At 45.6% G+C, this 20,528-nt stretch overlaps 1 protein-coding gene across 5 annotated transcripts in view; it reads right to left on the bottom strand.

Moving 5' to 3' along the window:
• Positions 1-1,969: 1,969 nt before the first annotated feature.
• Positions 1,970-20,528, bottom strand: part of SH3RF2 (SH3 domain containing ring finger 2) — a 114,798-nt gene continuing 96,239 nt past the window's right edge. For 3 of the 5 annotated variants that reach the window (XM_045551117.1, XM_045551116.1, XM_045551115.1), the window contains 2 exons: positions 19,751-20,106; positions 14,320-16,815 (listed from right to left, as the gene is read on the bottom strand). In XM_045551117.1, coding sequence (XP_045407073.1) covers positions 16,540-16,815; positions 19,751-20,106 — 632 coding nt within the window. In that variant the 3' untranslated portion in view covers positions 14,320-16,539. Of the gene's footprint in view, positions 2,758-14,319; positions 16,816-19,750; positions 20,107-20,528 lie in introns of those variants that run through there. The other 2 variants (XM_045551119.1, XM_045551118.1) reach the window with 2 other exon arrangements.

Raw genomic sequence — 20,528 nt, 5'->3', positions numbered from 1 at the left:
TCTGAGAGTTACCCAATAGGGAAGACATATTCTGTATGTTTTTCTTCTTACTAGAAAATTCCTTTTGGTATTCCAGGATACAATGTGTAGAATGAATCTCTGATGACTCCAGGTGGGTAAACAACACCAACACACATGCAACAGACTTGTTAGAGTAATCCGTACAGATCATTATAAATTATAAAACCAGAAAACAAACAAAAAAATTCCCCAAACCTCTTGCCCTTACAGTGGAATATACTAGGGAAATAAGCTGCCAGCCCTGGAACTCTCTGTTTTTTGGAACAAAGATATGAAAAGTTTGTATGTCCTTAAGTGTCCACTGCCCTAAGCAATGTTTTATGTTTATATATATTATATATCTAAAGTTTATTTATATAATATTCTATAATGACTAACACATTATACCCCTTTTATGAACATTATTCACATACATATTCATAAAGATTATCTTTGGTCTATTAAAAACGCTATACTTAAAAAAATAAGCAGAGATACAAAAATCACAGCTTTTCTGCTTATATTTCCATGGAGGAGTGAGTTTTTCTCCTTGTCCATTTTCTCCTTCCTCTTTTTTGCCCTAAACAACACTCTCTCCCCTGATCTAACACGTAGTAATAAGAAACAATTCTAGGAGATGCAACTCAGCCTTCATGGTTAGTTAACTGTTCTGGGGCAAATTTCTGGGCTGACATTGTAACCATTCAAACTCATTCTTGCCCAGCTCCCTAACTCCCCCACCACTTTTTGACCCATGACCATGTGGAATCTGTGTGCCGGAACTGAGAGTCCAGAGATGAAAACTTTAGAAAATGGGAGCTTTTCCTAAGGTGCTGGAATTGGCTGGTAACAAATCAGGTTATTTATTTTGTGTTTTAGAAAATATTTGGTTTATTGGCTGAGCAGGTTCAAAGGAAGAGCTAAATCCTTATGAAACACCCCACTATAAGTCATGGAAAGTTTCCAGAGACTTAAAAAAAAAAATACAAAACAGCAGGTGTAAGAATCAGAAGTGGTGGTTTCCTGCTGCTCAAATTGTGAGAGAGGGAAGCCAGTGTATGAAGATGGACATGTGGGTAAGAGGTCCTTGAGGACAAGGTTGTAAATAGCCAATGTGTCAATCATACCTCTTGCCTTCTTGGCAGATAAAGCCAATGCTCTGGGACTTCTTCCCACCTTCTCCCCTGGTTAACCGAGAGAAGGGTATGGTTAAGAAGTCCAAGTTATACATCCCATTAAAAGATGGGTGCTGGTGTAAGCTCCACATGTGACCATTTCACACAAAAGAAAACGTTTCTGTAACCTCACAATGCAATCCTTGCTCTGCTCATGGTTTGGCTGATGCTGGCTCCTATTTACAAGCAGAATTGGAGGAAAGACTGAGGATGCTTCAGTGTAAAATTAGGATCTGAACTTTAAAACAACAAACATAACAATGATTCTGCATTTCTGCCATCGTCTTTGATATACAGATAAGTATGTGCTTTTAAAAATGAAATTCTGGCCAGGAGGGCTGGTTCACACCTGTAATCCCACCACTTGGGAGGCAGAGGCGGGTGGGTTGCTTGAGGTCAGGAGTTTGAGACCAACCTGGGCAACATAGTGAGACCCTGTCTCTGCAAAAGATTAAAAAATTAGCCAGGCATGGTGGTGCATGCCTGTAGTCCTAGCTACTTGGGAGGCTGAGGCAGAGGATTGCTTGAGCCGAGGAGTTTGAGGTTGCTGTGACCTATGATCACACCCTAACCTGAGTGACAGAGTGAGACCCTGTGTCAAAAAAAAAAAAAAAATTCTTATTGATGTCTTAAAAGAGAGAAGATGAAAATGTGTAGTTCAAAAAGTATCAGGATATTTGTGAATTTCACTTACCTGTGCAATGTCTCTCTCAGGTTAGCACAGATAATTTAAAAATTGTATTTTAGATTACAGTTTTTTAAAAAAACAGTAGAATGTCTTCTAATGGCTTGTTCTTTGTGATGGCTTATTTATGAACATAAAAGAATGCATGGTTATAACTGATATTTATATCTTTATACTTGAAATAGCCTCTTTGTAAGCATTGCAGTCTGTGGTATCTCTCGTATAACATCATGGATTTTTCTTGTCTGAGATTCTTTATGTGTCGAGTTCCTATTTCCTTGATGGCTATGTTCTAACAGAATTCCTCTGGGTCAGCAGGTATGGGGGAAAGACAGAATGGAAACGGAATGGGAAAGAATGAGGATGTGACAGAGGCATGCAGGCTGCTTGGCAGGGAGTCGGGTGGGGTGAAGGGCAGAGAACGTGGTGAAGAAGCAATGCACTGTCTGGATTGAACACCCAAGAGAAGACTGTTATGTCATCCCCTGCATTGCTCTAAAGCTAAGCTGGAGAGACAGGCCAGACACAAAGCTGGAAGGCATTTGACGTCCGGTCTTTTCATGTGTTAGGTGCCAAGCTGTGAAGAAGTCGGCAAGATAAAAGTTAGGCTTTGACAACAGGGGTGAGGGGAGTCAGGAGTAATCTGTGACAGCGCCTGACTCACTTGCTTCTGCACCCTGGCCCACCACCCATTGCTACTGGGGGTGAAGGCAGATTTGCTCTTTTTCCTGTCTTGGGAGCCAGACTATTCTTATTCCTGTGCCATCCCTGATGTTCAAGGAATATCACATGGTCCACAGACTCTCCATTGAGCAGTTTCCATCTGAGCAGATCATTTGTTCTCTTCAGCATCCCAGTCACTCCTAGCTCCTCCTGAGAAGTTTGCCAAGGCAGGCTCTGTGAAAGTGAAAAAGATTTCAGAATCTATTTTGTGTGAATGCAGTTGGGAAGAACCAGAATTCTTTAAAATTCTTAAGCCTTTTGGGCAGGAGTTTGTCTTGTCTTGTCATAGAAGAGATGCTGTGTCCTTCTCAGTGCATGATATCAGGAGGTACCTACTATCTATTTCTGCATTACTGGTGATGCTGACCTTGGTCTTTTGGCTATGGTGGTTGCTTACCAGGTTTTTCCACTGTAAAGTTGTGATTTTTTTCCTTTGTGATTAATAAGTGTCTTGTGAAGAGATATTCTGAGACCGTTCAAGCTTTTACCTACTAGTTTTAACATCCATTGATGATTCTTGCCTGAACCAATATTACTGTAGTGGTTGCTGTCTGATGATTTAAAAATTCCATCATTCCCTCTACACTAAGTCATTGGCATCTACTGTAAGGAAGAGCTTTTCCTTTTCCCTCATTTATTTATTCATAGCAGTTTGAACCCAGGGATTCCTGTTTGATTCTTTGGATTATCATCCATTACTGTCAAAATTAAAAAATAGGAATCTAATGATGAAGAAATAACAGACAAACCAAAAATTGAGAGAAATTCCATAAAATACATGGCTTATACTTTTCAAAATGCCAAGACCATGAAAGACAATGAGTTTTGAGGAATTGTTCTAGCTTCAAGGAAACTATAGAGATATGATAATTACATGCAATATGTGCTCTTGAAAGGGATCCTAGACAAGACTTTTGGAAAAAAATTTTCTATAGAGGAAAATAGTAGGAAAATTGAAAAAAAAATAGTAGGTCAATTGAAAATAGGTCAATTGAATAAGACCTGTAGACTAGTTAATATTAATAGTACTATATCAACATTGATTTCCTTATGTAAGAACATATCCTTGTTTTTAGGAAATACCCACTGAAATGTTTAGGTATAAATGGGCATTTGTTCTTCAACTTCCTCTCAAATGGTCCAGAAAAATTAAAATGAACACAGTACAATGTTAACATTTGGGGAGCCCAGTGGAAACATTTACAGGAATTCTTTGTACTATTTCAGCAAACATATAAATGCTTTACTATCATCCCCACATACGTAACTGACGTCCTCCCCTCCCTGCCCAACCTTTTGTCCCTTTTCTCCTCCTTAGGGTGAGCATGCTCAGGAGGAAAGTGCAGCCCAACACCCCGGCAGCCCCTGGTGAGGGCAGGTGATTTGAAGGGGTATAACGGGAACCAGTTGTTCTTTATGACTTTGTTGCCAGAACCTGGCTCTTGGCCCTTCTGAGTGCAAATAAAGTCCACACCAACCGTGCTGAGGAGGAAAGGAGAAAGCTAAAAGGATGCTGAGAAATCAGTTTGCTAAAATTTACTAAGACTTTTGAGTTCCCATGAAAAGCCAATAGAAACAGAAAAGTAGGACAAGCAGTTTTCCATTTCTTGCCCAATTTCTTTTCATCTAGAGCCTTATTTCTTTTCTATCTGGGGACTTGTGCTGATTTAGCAGGCTAGTTTTCTCCCTGGGGAAACTTTCATGATGATCGCAGCCTCACTCCTTAGGGGGTGGTGTGGAACAGCCACATCTTGCAAGCAAAGTTTGTGGGCATCTCACCACATCAGTCTGGGGAATCTTACCCAACCCCCCAGGCTCTAAGGCAGAACCATGATCAGTGGCCCCAGAGACTGGATATCCCGGGGGGAGCACTGGCTTTCAAGCAGGCAACCACATCTGGGCTCAAAACTGAGCTTCTCGGAGCTCTTAGGGCCAGTAAGTGCATTGCTGCACGTGCCCATTTGCTAATGTGCTCCTTGCAGCACGACAGCAAAGCCTCAGAGGCTTCAGGTGGCTGCTTTACATTCAGCAGCAGAGGCGGCACGAACACAGAGTCTGTGATTACTAGGATGCATCCTGTGTCTCACCACATCAATAAATTACACAGGATTTGGAGTTATGCTGTCTTTACTATACACCACTGAACATGGGCAGGAGTTTCATTTTGTTATTTATGTATTTTAGCCCTTAAAGAGGAAGGCGGCCTGTCTTAGACATGTCCTGCCTCTCTTCCCTGTGCCCAGGTTGTGGCAGAGCTGATGCTGCTGTCAACCTGTGAATCTCACGGTGGGTCCAGGTGTGGCTGCTTTGATCCACACATCAGTCTTGGTGCTGGCAGCTGGGAGACTGTCCCTCCAATACCAAAGGCAAGATTATTTTGGATTACTGCGTCTGGATCTCAAGGGAGTGGTGGTGGTTTGTTTGCTCTTTTAACTACATTTATTGTGATGTAGCATTTCTGAGAACAAGCATGGGGCAGGGAAGTAATAAGGAAGTAGCTGCCAAGGGAAGGCTGGCTGCCACATTCATCTGACCTTCCAGGTTGTGCTAAATGATGTAGAAAGAACTTCAACTCTAAGATCAACTGACATTTTAATAGGCATCTGGAAATCCTATCAATGGTGGGAAGTGTGACTTTTCTTCTGGCTGGTGCTGTGCAGGATGGGGGAGCAGCCCTCACTGGTGCTGCATCTATAGGGCAGGGGTTTTAGGATTAGGCAGGTAATAATAATTTTTCCTGTACTGAGTGCTCAGAAGGCAAGTCTATTTGAAGTAAAAAAAGCCCTGATGTCTGCAGGATGCTTTTGCGTCTCATCTTAAGTGAGGTGGCAAGCAGTTGGCAGCCATAGACTAGGGCCAGATGACCTGGGTTTAGTTCCAAACTCCACTAATTCCTACCCTTGTGACCCCATGAAAATGATACAATCTCTCCAGGCCTTAGTCTTCTTACTAGTAACGTGGAGCTAGTAATAGCATTTACTTTGCATGGTTGTGGTGAGATTTTTAGATTGGTAGATACACAGTGTAAGTAAAGCATACAGAACAGTGTCTGACACATAGTAGAAGCTCTATAATTGTTGGCTCAAAATTATTGTTATAAATTAAATGGCATGATGAAGGCTATTTGTTGTGATGCTACTTCTCAATGATCTCAAACAATGAAAAATCCTGCAGGTGGAAACAGATCATGAGACAGTGGCTCACTGTCACACTCTTTGCTAGAGTTTCTTTTGCCCTAAAAACCTGTTTCAGTTTCCTAAGTTGAGTTCTTAAAATCTTACATCATAATCTATGAAAGGATAAAAATAGATAGTAATGAGGATAATAATAGCTTCGTATTTACTTTATATGGTTGTTTTGAGATGGCCTCTATTATTATTTCCATTACACAGATGGGAATACTGAGACTTAGAGAGGTGAAACGACTTGTCCAAAGTCACACGGCAAGTCGGCAAGTCGTACTTTAGATACAACTCAGATGTCCCAATTCTATAGCCTGGGCTCTTAACTGCTGTGCAGAGAAGGGTGGAGGGAAGTAGCAGGAGAAGGAGAGAAAGAGAGAGAGAGAGGAGGAGAAAGAGAGGGAGGAAGGAGGGCGGAAGAGAATGAGACTCACAACTAGTAATAAGTACTTTTTGAATGAATAAGGGTGTGCAGAAATTCAGTAAATACATCCTAATGATAACAAAGGAAATGACATTTCACACCTTGTCTATACAATTCCAAACAACCATTTTGTCTTAAAAAAAAAATGACAGATTGCTTTTTGCTTGCTGCATTGTCATTGCTTTAAAGAGCCGTGAGGGCCAATCCCTCTGGAAGGTGAGTTCTGGAGACCCTGCAGTCCCAGCGTGCTAGCACTCAAGCCAAGCCCCTTGCTTTAGAGAATGGAATGGGGCGGAGAAAAGGGACTAACTTGCGTTGCAACTTGTACTAACGCCAGTGGCATCTTTCTTAAATTCCTCCTTCCTATGAAGGTTCCTTCTTGTCAGGAAAAAGGAGGATTCATCTATTCTCCAATTGCTCATTCAACAAATATTGTGTGATCAAAAATGTTTGATAAATGAAGGGATGTTCATCGAATGTACCCCATGGCGAGCTTCCTGGGTGTGCTGAGCTCGTTCCTGCTCTCCTCACCATGCTGTCTGTCTGGTTCCTTCTTACTCTTCAGGTCTCAATTCAAATGCCACCCCCTTGGAGAAAGCTTCTCTGGCCACCCCACCTAATATAGCTCATGACCCTCAGCTATTCTCTGCCTGTCACTTTGTTTCCTTTGTGACATCTGTCAGACAGAAATCCCCGTTAGTTTACCGTTTCCTCCTCTTCACAAAGGTGGGAATCTTATCTCCATTGCTCACTGTGTATCTCAACTGCATGGAACAGTACCTGCCATACAGTAGACGCTCGATATTTATTGAATAAAAAATGAAGGAATAAGTGAATGAGGTGACATCGATTTTTACCTAGGAAGAAGACATTCTGTGACTTTAAATGGAGATGACTTTAAATGAGAGTGACATTGGCCTGGAGTCCTCGGGTCACAGTGGCACATCCAGCAGGAGTTTAACTAATCGGCACATGTATTTTCTGAATTACAAAGTGTGCCAGGGACATTTAATTTCTGTTAATTGGCACCAAGGAGGAGGGGTTGTGACTGAAATCACCAGCCAGCTGGAGGCATGTCTGCAGCAGGCCTATTTGCAAATCAGAGTGGACAGTTCATAAATGAAATGTCCCTAGAGGGGCAGCACCCATGTGCTTGCTGGCTGCATTTTGCGGCGCAGACAGCCCCAAACCTTAAATCTTCAACAGATGAGGTGGTGAGGTGGTGGGCACAACCAGAAGAGAAAAGACTGATGCAGATTATAGCATAAAGTGCATTTTTAAATAATTGTCATGTTGCCCCAACTCTGGCACCATTTACCAGCTTATCTGAATGGAAAGAGAGCAAAGAAGCTGAGGTTTCTAGTCTTGCAGAGCTGGTCCCACCATTTGCTAGCTAACCTTGGACAAGGGATTTAGCCTCTGAGCTTCAGTTGTTTGATCTATAAATAAGGCACAGTAACACTTAACTCACGGGGGTGGTGGTGAGGATTAATTGAGAAAATGAATGTAAATAATAATAACGGTAGCTAACATCACAGTACTTTCTACATGCTGGGCACTGTGCTAATGACTTTATGTGCATTATCTCATTTAATCCCCACCAAACTGTTCAAAGAAAGCACAATTCATATCTGCATTTTACAAGTGAGGGAACTATAGGTTGGAGAAGTTAAACGACTTGCCCACGGTGACACAGTGACGAAACATGGAGCCTGTATTTGAATCCAGGTCACCTGACTCCACTGGGCTGTTAGTAACCCTGTGGCAAACCCTCTAAGGGACTGACTGCTCAGTACCTGGCGCTCTGTACAAGTCTAATACATGACAGCTATTAACAGTAAGATTCTGTCCCTAGGCTCAGTATTCCTCCTGCTCACTGCTTTCAGGCCTTCGTCATGCCTGCAGTCTCCAGCAGCTACCCTTCTGGGGACCTTCTGCACACCAGCCTCTGGCCTACTCATTTCACTTGATCTTCCCAACAACCCTATGAAGTGTCCATTATTGTTCCCACTTTTCAGATGAGTAAAAAAAGGCTCAGAGAGGTTAGTTAACTTGGTCCAAGGTCACACAGCTGAGAAGTGGTGGGGTTGGGATTTGAACCCAGGGACACGTGACTCCAGAACCCAGGCACTCTCCTCTCCATATCACAACGTGTCTCCATACTGCCCATCTTGCAGAACCTTTTCTCCTCCATGAAGCTCTCTTGATAACTAAAACTCTCTCCCATTGTTCCCCTCTCTTACTTCTGTCTGATACAGCATAACTTATTGTAGTACTCTCTGTTCTTGAACTGTGCCTGCATATCCATTACTGGTATCAACTACCATGTACTGAGCTCTTTGATGTGCCCAATACCACGCTCGGAGCTGGACATGTGTGATCTTGTTTCATCCTGTGGTGAACCCTAGAAGGTAGATGTTCTGATCACCACTTTGTAGATGAGAAAACCGAGGTCTAGGGACATGTTAACCTTTCTAGTTTCTTTAGTTATTTGCCAAAGGAAACACACAGCTGGGACAAAACCCCAGGTAATCTGGTTCCAAATCTCATCATCCTAGCTATTATATTAAATTGCTTCTCCAGATCTTGTAAAGTTCTAGTGGATTGGGAACATAGATGATACAGTTTCAATCTTTGTCGACTGATGCTTTAAGTCCTCTGTTGGAGGCCCCATAACAAAGAAGGCCTAAGCTCCCAAACTTGCCAACATCTAAAAACAACTTAAGCTTAAAAAAAGAATTCGGCTTATAAATAGAATGTGCAGAACAGAATATTTGGAAATGTGGTTCTGATATCTAAAATTAGCCTTCCCTTCAAAGCAGTATCACCCCTTCTGACTGTCTGACTGTTCTGTTCCTTGTCATGGAAGCTGGTGCTATCTCTCTCTCTAGCTGTGACTGACATGTCCTCTGCGTTTAAGGCAGTCCTCCACGCTCTCCTTGACAGAGATCTAAAACAGCTCCCAAGGAACTGGGGAGAAGGTGAAAGGGGCTGGGGGACGAGCAGGAATCTGGGTGCAACCCTTTGAAGGCAATATTTATTTGAATTCCACTTTGATCCTCCAGGCCTGTTTTAGCTGCCTCCCTATGTTTAGATTCAAGTTTGCTTTTCGTTTATTTGTGAGGTTCTCATGAATGCAAATAGCTTTCATAATCCTCTTGGATGGCCAGGGTGTTGGTGTTTTCACGGGAAGGTCATTAGGATGGTGCTGGCCTCCAGGACACGTGTGACCTACAGCAGTCAAACTTTGACATCACAAATGGCTCTCATCAAGTCGGTCGATCACGCTAGCACTGATTTTATAGCATTAGCAAAACTGCACACAGTGCACAAAATGGCCTTTTGCCTTTCTCTCTCGGGTCTTAGCTGGCATCCTTTTAGTCCTTACCAGGCTACAGCTCTTGTCCATCCAGCAGTGACACCATTTGCATAATTAGCTTGCATCCGTGGGTGTGTATCTACCCCCCAAAGCAATTGCACTTGAACGTTGGATAAACACCAGCATGGAATACTGGAAGATGTCAGTTCTCTCAGCTCTCTTATCCCTCTTGTTACCATGGAGGAGATGAAAGTGGGGGTCACTTTGAAAATCATATCCCCTTTCTTCTGGGACTCCACTCTGTATCATTTAGAGCGAGGACAGACAAAACCAGAAATAATCTCACGAAGAGAGAGTGAGCTGGGGAATGCAAAATGATCACTGTGTTTTGATGTCAATGATCCAGAACAACACTGCAAGCTTCAGTCCTTTCTCAAGTTGCTCGGCTCTGTCTGGCAGCCCTCGAAGCAGGGGTAGACTTGCTTTTTGGATTTCTCTGGGCAGAACACAGTTTTCTTCCCTCCCACTCCTACTTATTAGACAATAAGACCTTACCTTGTAGTTTTTCTCTGAGAGCTTGACTGAGTTAAACTCTCCTCTGTCTCCATCCCCATCCTGGTGACCTCAGCAGCACATCCCATTTGTCCATACTCTCCAATCTCATCCACGTTGACAGTTACCATTGAAGAAGAGGCAGGTAGTGACTTAAAATTAAGATTTGGGCCTTAGAGTGGATTCTAGTCCTTGTTGCTTTGGACGGGTCATTTGACCTCTGAGCCTTAATTCTCATCTCTAAAATGGAATAATAACTGTACTTCTGTCATAGGACTGGGTAGAATTAGATGACACAAAGCATGTAGCATGTAAAGTGCTTGGTACATCCTGGTGCTCAGTAATGATGGCAATTATTGTTGGATGAGGAGTCAGAGATGCTATTTTTTTTTAAGTTTCCACTCCATCTCAAAGTAATTCTGTGACCTTTAGCAAGGAATTGAAACATTCTGAGTCTCAGTTTTCTGATCTGTAGTCTGGGGACAAAAATAGCTTTTCCCTCCCTTCTCACAATGTTCTTATGAGACTTTATCAACAGCAGTAGTGGCAGCAGCAGCAGCAAGATCTCTTTCAGTTTCAGATTCAGAGGAGCTGCTTTTGGGTTCTGTGGTTGGCTACTCAGGTGCCAGGCAAGGCCCAGAGGACAGCTGCCTGAGAAGCCCTGCACTCACACAACTCTGGCACAGCCACACAACCCGTGTTTCCTTATTCAGAAGCAGCAAGGTCTCCAAAGACAGCTGTAATTGGAAAAATTCTTGTAAAAAATCCCTCCACACTAGAACCTCTAAACACCAGACATGCTGGTGCATCAAAATCTCGGTTTCTAGCAATGAATCAAAGCCTGAGACTCCCAGGGACAGAAGCCAGATGTGAGCTCAAATATTCAGGCAGAATGTCTATGGCCTTGGGTTGCAATATTCGCTTTGACTAGTGTTTACCGAATACCTCTCTGCGCTACACAGAAAATGCCATATGGTGCACGTGTGGGAAAATGACAAGGGAAAGATAAGCACGGAATTCAGGGTAGTGGTTGCGAGGGAAGTTGGAGGGGAGGGGAAGACAGGAACAGGATTGAGAGGCACACGGTGGGCTGCAATGGTATTGACAATGACTATTTTTATAAAAGCTGGGTGGCAGGCATATGATTATTTGTTTTATGATCTCATATAAATATATATGTGTGCATACATATATATTTCATATGTATGAAACATTTAATAATAAAAAGGAGAGAAACTAGAAAGGAGTTCTCAAATCCAGAAAAAATTAATGAGAAACAAACACTGTGTAAGGGCTGTATCTGTTTTTGTCTATCCTGTTATCTATCCCGTTAATGTTTTTGTCTCCATTGCCTCTCCCAGGGTCTGGTCCGGAGTGGGTGGCGGTTCCCTGTGACTGAGTGAGGACACGGACGACTGGACGGTGAGTCTGTAACGCTCCTCCATGGCCCAGCCCCACCGGCCTGACTGGGCAGCACCTTGGCTCCCACGGCTGCTGCATGCTGTCTGTTAGAGGGGAGGTCCGTGGGCAGAGGGCCTCCTGGGAACATTTTGTTTCTGCTCTGGTCTAGGACATAATACCATGGCTTGGCAAACAATGCTCAAGATGGCTTGATCACTTAACATTCCCCTATTTCAAGCAAAACGTCCTTGCATGATTTATTCCCAGTGACACCAATCTGCTGATAGCATCTCTGGAGTGAACTTCTCCAGTTTGGTCCTGCCTGCCAAACACACTCCCTAAGTGACTGTCTTTCACGGTCACCTGAGAGGTTGCTGGAAGAGAGTGCTAACGCTCTCTTTCTTAGCTAAAGGGAGAACCAGGGCATTTTCTCTCAGACGTAAATAAGAGAAGCATCGGTGGCGGCAGCTGCTGAATCGGGCACTGCCCCACACCAGCTTGCTGAGCACTTGGGCCCAGCTGGAGAGATGGGGTAGGACTTTGCCATTTTGCCTGCCACAGCTGTTCACTTCCCGGGAAGGGAGTTCAGAGGATGTGTGGCTGCCTGGGTGGTCAGAGGTGGGAGAGAGGATGAGGATGGATGCCTGCTCTTCTTATTGAAACAGATGACTTCTGTACCTGCCGCACTGGTGCCAGCTAGGAAGCTCACGGGCATTACTTACATGTGTGAAAGTGTTAGCAGAAAAAGGCAGACCAGCGAGCGTGGAACTGCCCTCCCTCCCAGTCAGCTCCTTTCCTAGGCCAAGGGCTGGGCGAAGGTGATTGCCAAGGACTGGCCAGGAGCCAGGATGGGGCTGGGAGTGCTCCTGGCCTCTGAGTGACCTCTCTGGGCCCTCCTCTGTACTATAGGGTAATAGTCAAGATATTTTGCCACGAGTATGGCATAGGCACTAGCCAATCAGAACGCAGAAGGGCTTTATTGCTGGGGGTCTCAGCTGCACCTGGCCTGAGGGAGGCAGAGTGTTGGGAAGGGCCCTGGGAGCTCAGAGCATCCACTATTCACCTGGGAGTACAAACCTATTTCAACATTCTAATGACCAGGGTGGCCATACTCCTGTGGAATGTCAGCTCTGCTACACAATGTGACAAAGGTGGATTAGATCTTCACATGCATCACAGTCAGTTGGGGGGAGACTGATAAAAACACAAGACACACAGATCCCTCTCCCACACTACTGAATAAGACTCTCTAGGGCCCGCGCTAGGCTCACTATGCTCCTGAGACCCGAGCTCCCTGGATCCGCTCGCCTATCTCTAAGGATTCAGCTCCAGTGTTTGAGGGGTTTGTGTTGCCTTGAGAGACAGAATCCAGCACACAGTCTCTAGGGGGTCATGCCTGATCCAGGTGCAGGTCATGGGGGTGAGTGCAGCAGGCTGGGGGAAGCATAGCACATCAGAGAGTGCCTTGCTCCTGAGCCAGCCCCCTGGGTAGCTGCAGCTCAGTAGTGCAGGCCTGGGGCGGACAGATCCCCTGACTTCTCAGGACATACTGGAAGTCATTGAGCCATGTATCGAGTCCTGCATCCACCTGTCACAGGTGGGAGCACTGCCTTACACTCTTCCTGCTCCAGAAGTCCTGGCTATGGGATGGGTGAAGCGTGGGGGAGGCGAGGCTGGTCCCACACAGGCAGGGAAGGAGACAAGGCCTAAGTGAGTGGTCTAAGTGCTGCTTTAACAAGACCATTTCCTCAAGTATCATCCTCAGAATGTGTCTTCCACCCCTCAGATGTCCCCCACGTCCCCCATCCAAATCCCACCCTCAGCACCACTAGTAGCACCGGGGTGCCAGGGTCTGACCACAGGACAAAGGGGCACCCTTCCTAGGGACTGACTATCCGCATCTTAGCTGGGGGTGGAGCTCCCGCAGATGGAATTTTACCTTTAGACTTGATGTGCTGGAGTTCAACCTGGGATCTCTGGAATGTTCCATGACGGAACAGAGTCCTCTACGTGCAAGAGAACTTGGACCAAGTGTTATAGTTAAACCCAGTGGCCAAAGCTCTCCCTCTGCTTGGGACACCCGTTCTCCCACCACTTTGTCTACCTGACTCTTACTTGTCCTTCAGGACTCAGCTTGCACTGTGTTCCAACCTCTGAGACTAGACTGTCTCTTTTCAGCACCATGTCATGTCACCATAGTCCTGGGCATGCCCTCGTGTTAGAATTTCTCTCCTGAAATTTCAGTGGCCCATTTTCTTAGAAGCATCCAAGCCTAACATTTGTTAGGTGTTCGCTATGTGCCAGCATTGTTTAGGTCACTCTGTATCATTATCTCAGTTAATCCTCACAACAGCCCAATGACGTTGGCACTACGTTATATTTTTCCTATTTAAGTCAGTGTGGCTCTGCTGGGAGGTTAAGAAACTTGCTCAACGTAACATGGCCAGAAAATGGTAAATGAGGATTTGAACCCAGTTTCTGTGCAGCAGAGCCTGTTGGGCATTTTTGCGTTTGCAACTAAAATTGCATTATACATTTGCAGCCACATTGCACTATGCTGCCTCCTAACGTCTGGAGTCAGCGTCCTGAAGTCAAGGACGGGCTTTTGGTTCATATAGCAAGTCCCAAGTTGGGCTCTGAAGTCAGATGGCTTGAGTCTACATCCTTCCTCTGCCACTACCTGTGGTTAACCTTCAAGCCTCAGTTTCCTTGGCTCTGAAATGGGGATAATTGTATCTGTCCTGTAGGATTATGGTGGAAATTACATGAGAGGATGTGTCTGTCATCCTCACTGCTGTGCCTAGCATGCAGTGAATGTTAGAAACATGTTGGCGGAATAAATGAATTGAAGCTGCCAGTGAAGTCAACTCATTTTTACTTGGAAACAACATCCCCTTCCCCTTTTAAACCCTCACAAAGCTCCACAAAGACGGGATTTGGTTTGGGAGGGAGTGAGTTTGAAGCTGAGCGTAGGAGAAAAGGCTGGATGCAGCAGGGGCGGCAAGCCTGGGAGTGTTTACATTTCTCAGAGAGGTTATCCCACAGAGATAGTGGACAGGGGGAAGAACATTCCATTTCACTTGGAAGGCGTGGTCGTGTCTCCATCACACCCAAGCAACCTGTTTGTCAGCCGCAAAAGTTAAAAATTAACTGGATTCATTGCTACTGAGGCATAGACTAACTATTTGGTTGGCTGGTCATGCCGTATCGCTGCCACTCTGGGTGTAGAGTAGACGGCTAGACCATTGCTAAACTCATCGAGAGTGCTTTTGGGGTACAGATGAGATGCAGGTACTCATATTTGACACATCATAGGATGCCTCCCTGTCCTTGTGACTTTATCCCCATTCTCCACCTGGATTCTTATATTCAGTTCAGTGAGGCATGGAGTTGGGGACGCTGATTTTGTGGAGTACCGGTGGGTCAACAGCTCACAGAAATGCTGCAACAATGTGCTACCATGTTGGCTCTCCTGGCCCCAAAGTTCTGACGTATTGGCAGTATTCTGTGGCAGAATTATGGTTTTGTTCTGTTTTATTAAAGTCTGGAAAAGCCTGTGGACAATTCCATTGGCCAAGTGTATGGGTGGGTATGGAAAAGGTACACGTTGAATCCCAGTATCTTCAAGAACTGTTGAGGGGAAAGGCCTTTTCTTTCTTTCTTTCTTCTTTTAAATGGTACCCAGCCTTAGTACCTAATAGTATTTATGTGTTTAAGTGCCCACATTGATGGGCATGCCCTAAATGTTAAATCGCAACAATTAAATATAATGGGAATTAACGGGCTGTCATACAGCATTGCCTTGCTTCCCTGGGACGCCTCCTCACCCGGTTACAAGGCTCTGCCTGGGTGGTCCCGAGCACGCCAGCCCCATCTTAGTGGGGTCACCTAGTTTCACCCCCTTCCCCCTTGCAGACTCTGTCCTTCTTTCACCACCTGTCAGGATGGCAAGGTTGCCCCCTTTTATCTCCTTCCCTGATACTCTCAATCCTGTATCTTTCTCTCTTACTCCCACACCCTCTTCTCTCCTCCATACTTTCTTCATTCTCCCTCTTTTTTTTTCTCTGTTTTCCCATTTCCTCTCCAACCTTCTTTGTCCAGTCCCTGTTAGGGCAGCTTTCCTCTAGGCAGCACCCACCCCAGCCTTGGACTGGCGTGTTCCTGTGACATTGTTGCCTTGTGGGCAAAGCAACTGAGCTGCCCCCCATGAGAGGAAACCAGGGGAAGTCAAGGCTGTTGCAACACAAACAGAATTTACATCCAGACTCCATCCCCATACAAGGCTGTCTTTAGGCATGTTGTGTTCTCTTGGGAGAGTCAGGCTATAGAGCCAGCATGAATCCATTGCCAGTGACACCATACATGGCCCTACCCACAGCCACGTGCTTTCTGCTTGTCTATCGTGTAAGGACTGTATGTGGGAAAACAGATCTAGAAGCTTAAAGTATGACAATCTTTTGATACTTGGTAGTCAGCTTTCTCTCTGACATTCTTGTTTGGAGCAAACTCGGGGAGCTGACTCTAGTTTTGGTGGGTTCTCAGAATGTTCAAAGTATCCATCTCACACCCCTCCCAGAAATTCTCCCTTTGCAGCTAAGATTATGGCTTTACAGAGGGGAAAAAAAATATGGTAGCTGCCAGTAGCCAGTGCACAGGCCCCAGAAGATGGCGGAAGCTGTTAAAATGCTTGCTGAGGTTATGATAAGGTCAAAAAAGCAATGCCAACAATCCCCCCCTTGGTCACCCTGTTAGGACACCATGGAAATTCTAGACAGAACACAGGGGGTGAGGCCACATGCTCAATGCTGGGGAACCAAGTGGGCACAGCAGTCCCCCACTCCTTGGTCTGAGTAGTGGGCTTTGCTACATCAAATCATTATGTTTGGAAGGACACCCCATCTATCCTCCCACCCAGGGCAGGAATTCCCACTTCCACTTTTTGTTTTCCTGGAGGTAAAATGGGAAGAACAAGGACCCGTACTCAAGTCCCCAAAGAATGGCAGGATGCCCTTAGTGGAGGCAGACTGTATTTAAATGCAATTCACCTCTTTGGGGTCTAGGAAAAGCCACCTGTAGATTCATTTGCTGGGAAACACGGTCTGCATGGCTGAGGCAGCGGGAACCAGGGTCGTGGCCTTGCCAGGAGCTGACTTTCTCCGGAGGTCTGTCTGCTGTCCGGAGTGGCAGCCACTTCGATGGGCGAATAGGACGGTCATCTCTGGGCCCAAGGAGGATGCTTCATGCTGGGACCCCTTGAGGGTGGCTGGCTGTTCAGGCTTTCCAGAAGTGGGATGGGAGGTGTAGTGTTTGGTGGGAGGAGGGCTGTAATTCTGAAATCTCACGGTTTTGACTTGCTGCAAGAGAAAGAAGAGGAAAGGGACACGGGTTAGGAAGGTGGGAGACTTGTGATATTTTACCCTGGGACTTGGTTCATGGTGTTTTTTTATACTTTTCTACACTCAAAATGCCTCTTCTATGTGTTCACTCAGCAAATATTTGTGTCTAATATAAATGCCTACTATGCACCATGCGCTCTGTTAGGTGCTATGGATCCCACAGTGAACAAACCATCCTGACAGACATTTATAACAAGTGCTGTGATGGGGGAAGTATAAGATGCTGAGAATGCAGAGGAGTATCTACTTCTGCATGGAATGGGGTAGACAGGGAAGTCTTCCTAGAGGCAGAGCTGTTTAAGTTGAGAACTGCTCAGCACTTTGGGAGGCTGAGGTGGGAGGATTGCTTGAGGCCAGGAGTTCAAGACCAGCCTGAGCAACATAGCACGACCGTGTCTCTACAAAATTAGAAAAATTAATGCGGGACTACAGGGTGGTGGCGTGCGCCTGTAGTCCAGCTACTCAGGAGGCTGAGGTGGGAGGATCGCTTGAGCCCAAGGAGTTCAAGGCTGCAGGGAGCTGTGATGGCGCCACTGCACTCCAGCCTGGGGGACAGAGGGAGACCTTGCATCAGATAAATAAATAAATGAATAAATAAATAAAACTGAAGGATTAGGAATTATCTGGGAGAAATAGGGTAGGCAACCCCCTGTGAAAAGGTCCTGAGGCAAAATTTTCTAGAAAAATGAAAGTTTACCTTCCCTCTCTCTTCTCTGCCCATCATTAAGGTCTGTCTTCAGGCCTCCCTCCTCCTTGGGCCCTGTCCTGATGACTCCATTTAGAGATTTCCTTAGAGCAGAGTTTGCAAACTGGACACCTGCTGGCTGATTTTAGCCTGCAGAATGTTTGAGGGTTTGACTGACTTGCCAACACATACAAATTGGGAGATTGCATATAAAAATCAGAATTTCATATGTGTCTTTTAAAAAATGAAAGATCTGGCACACTGGGCCTATGGCCCATTCTGCAACAGCTGGCTGGAGGTGAAAATCAGTCCCCTTTATATGAGATCCATGATCTCCAGTTTGTGGCAAGCCACCCCCGCCCCTGGCCTCACCTCTCCCAGCCTGTTGTGTATCTGCCAGGTACAGTATCTGTTTGGCCAATCCCTGTCTTAGGGAATAATGAAGTGTTCTATGGCACTGCTTAGGAATGATTTCTTGTTTCCATAAAATTCAATCCTAGTGTTCCCCACAGAGAATCTAAGATTTTTCACACTTTCTGACCCTTGCCATATCTGGCAAGGTCTGGGCACTTATTAAACACTTACAGTTTGAGGGCTATATCTAATAATTGGAGTATTGGGCAAGTGGGGCCTAGAAGACTTTGAATTATTTGAATACTATAATTCAGAAAGAGAACTCCCAACATTTACATCAGTTAACACTAAGTTTTTCCAAATGCTTTTTCCCGTAAGCATATAGCTTAGCATTAAGAGCATGGATTTTTATATCAGATCTGGATTCTACTCCAGACGCATGGGTCAGCTGTGTGACTTTGGGTGATGCTCTTTAACTCCCTAAGCCTCCATTTCCTCATTTTAAAATGAGGATGAAACTAATGCCTATTTCAGAGGGTTGTTGTCAGGATTAAATGAGATGAGGCATGGGAAGTACTCAGCATGGTGCCTGCCAGGTCGTTAGCATTCGGTAAATGCTTAACAAATAGGGGAAAACCACATCCTCTTTCTCTTTTGGGGAAACGGGTGATGCTGATGGTGATGGTGGTAGTAAGATGGTGATGGTGATGGTGATGATGATGGTGGTGGTGATGATGGTGGTGGTGAGATGGTGATGATGATGGTGGTGATGGTGATGGTGATGATGATGGTGGTGGTGATGATGGTGGTGATGGTGATGGTGGTGGTGAGATGGTGATGATGATGGTGGTGATGGTAATGGTGATGATGATGGTGGTGGTGATGATGGTGGTGATGGTGATGGTGGTGGTGAGATGGTGATGATGATGGTGGTGATGGTAATGGTGATGATGATGGTGGTGGTGATGATGGTGGTGATGGTGATGGTGGTGATGGTGGTGGTGGTGGTGGTGGTGACAGTGATGGTGATGATGGTGGTGATGGTGGTGATGGTGATGATGGTGGTGAGGATGGTGGTGATGATGGTGGTGGTGGTGATGATGGTGGTGATGGTGATGGTGGTGATAATGGTGGTGGTGACGTGATGGTGATTGTGGTGACATTCAATGAGCATCACCTAATTTTCTAATGTCACCTCTTCCTTCCCACCATCTGTCCTGCTTCAAGGATATTACGGAGACCATAAGCTTTTTACAAAAACTCTTATGCTTTCTAGTGGGAAAAGTCCTGGACTGGAAGTAAATAGATTTGACCTCTGCCAAAGAGGTCACAATAAGTTGATTGTTGGAGTCGTTATCATTCAGTGTGAACTTGATGTCACTTAAATTCTCCTGTGTCTTAGTTGCCTCTTTTATACAATGAATGATTATGTGCCAAGCCCTATGTAAGCACGTCACATATCTCATTTAATCTCTACTCCAACCCTATTTTGCCATTACTATTCTTACCTGCATTTTACAGATTAGGCAAAAAAAGAACCCCAGAAGGGTGAAGTGTTTTGGCCAAAGTCACCCAGCTAGCAAGCAGGAATTCAAATCAAGACATGTCTGATGCCAAAGCTATGTTTTCTTCAAGCCACTCTGGGCCTCAGAAGAAGTATGTATGAAATATTTGGGAAGCACCCAGAGAGGGTGTTAGTGGTATGAGGACGTGTGTGTGGGTGTTGTGTGTGAGGAATCATTTGAGGCTGCAGCTCTGGTTCCTTGTCCACTGACACTGATATCTCAGGAGCCGAGACATGGTGCAAAATTGGGGATCTAAAGACTCAGGTCCCCAGTGTCACCCCACGCCTACCTTTTCAATGCCATTTCTTGAGTTTTCTGGTTTCACCAGGATCGATGGTGGTGCAGACGCGGGCGGTTTTGGCGGAGGCTCGCTCTTGTTGGGGATGTCCTTGCCTTCCATGATGAGGGAGCTGGTTGCCGAGTGGATCCGGGCATCGCTGCCCCTGCTGATGCACGTGAGGGCGGGCTCCCCCGTGGGCGCAGGCTTGGGGCCCATGTCCGCTGCCGCCGATGGGGAGGAGGAGATCCCGTGTGGCTGGTAGAATTGGAACTGCTGAGGCTGCACGACCATGGTGGGGCTGCGTCTGAGGGAGCCCAGCACGAGGGTGGGAGCCCCTGGCTGGACGGGTCTCTGCAGGGATCCATCTGGGGAATCAGATGACAGAGACATCAGCAACTGGGGCGCTGACGGCCGCTGGGTGGGGCTGGGTCAGTGCTGCTCCTGATAGCCCAGAATAGGTAAGTGCTTTCCTCATCTGACTGCGCTCACATTCTCTCGGGGTCGTTCAAAGGTGACCTTATTCTTTTTTTAGCGCTGTTTGCTGATGTTGGCAGCAAATAACTCTCTAGCTGAATGTTGCGTGTGTGGGGCTGACAGCAGGTATATTGCTTCCACTTCCCCCCTCCCCTCTCTATCTCTCTCGGGCACGTGTGCACGCACACACCGCACAGTGTGAAGCAGACACAGAAGCAGGCAGAGCAAATAGGAAACAAAAGACAGAGTCGGAGACAGGAGACAGAGAGCAGAAACTGAGAAACACCAGGGAGTGGCAACTCAGCAGGACGAG

Source organism: Lemur catta, chromosome 5 (assembly GCF_020740605.2).
Source record: "Lemur catta isolate mLemCat1 chromosome 5, mLemCat1.pri, whole genome shotgun sequence".
NCBI classification, from domain to species: domain Eukaryota; kingdom Metazoa; phylum Chordata; class Mammalia; order Primates; family Lemuridae; genus Lemur; species Lemur catta.
Note: the sequence above shows the minus strand (reverse complement) of the source record. Positions and strands in the feature narration are given on the sequence as shown.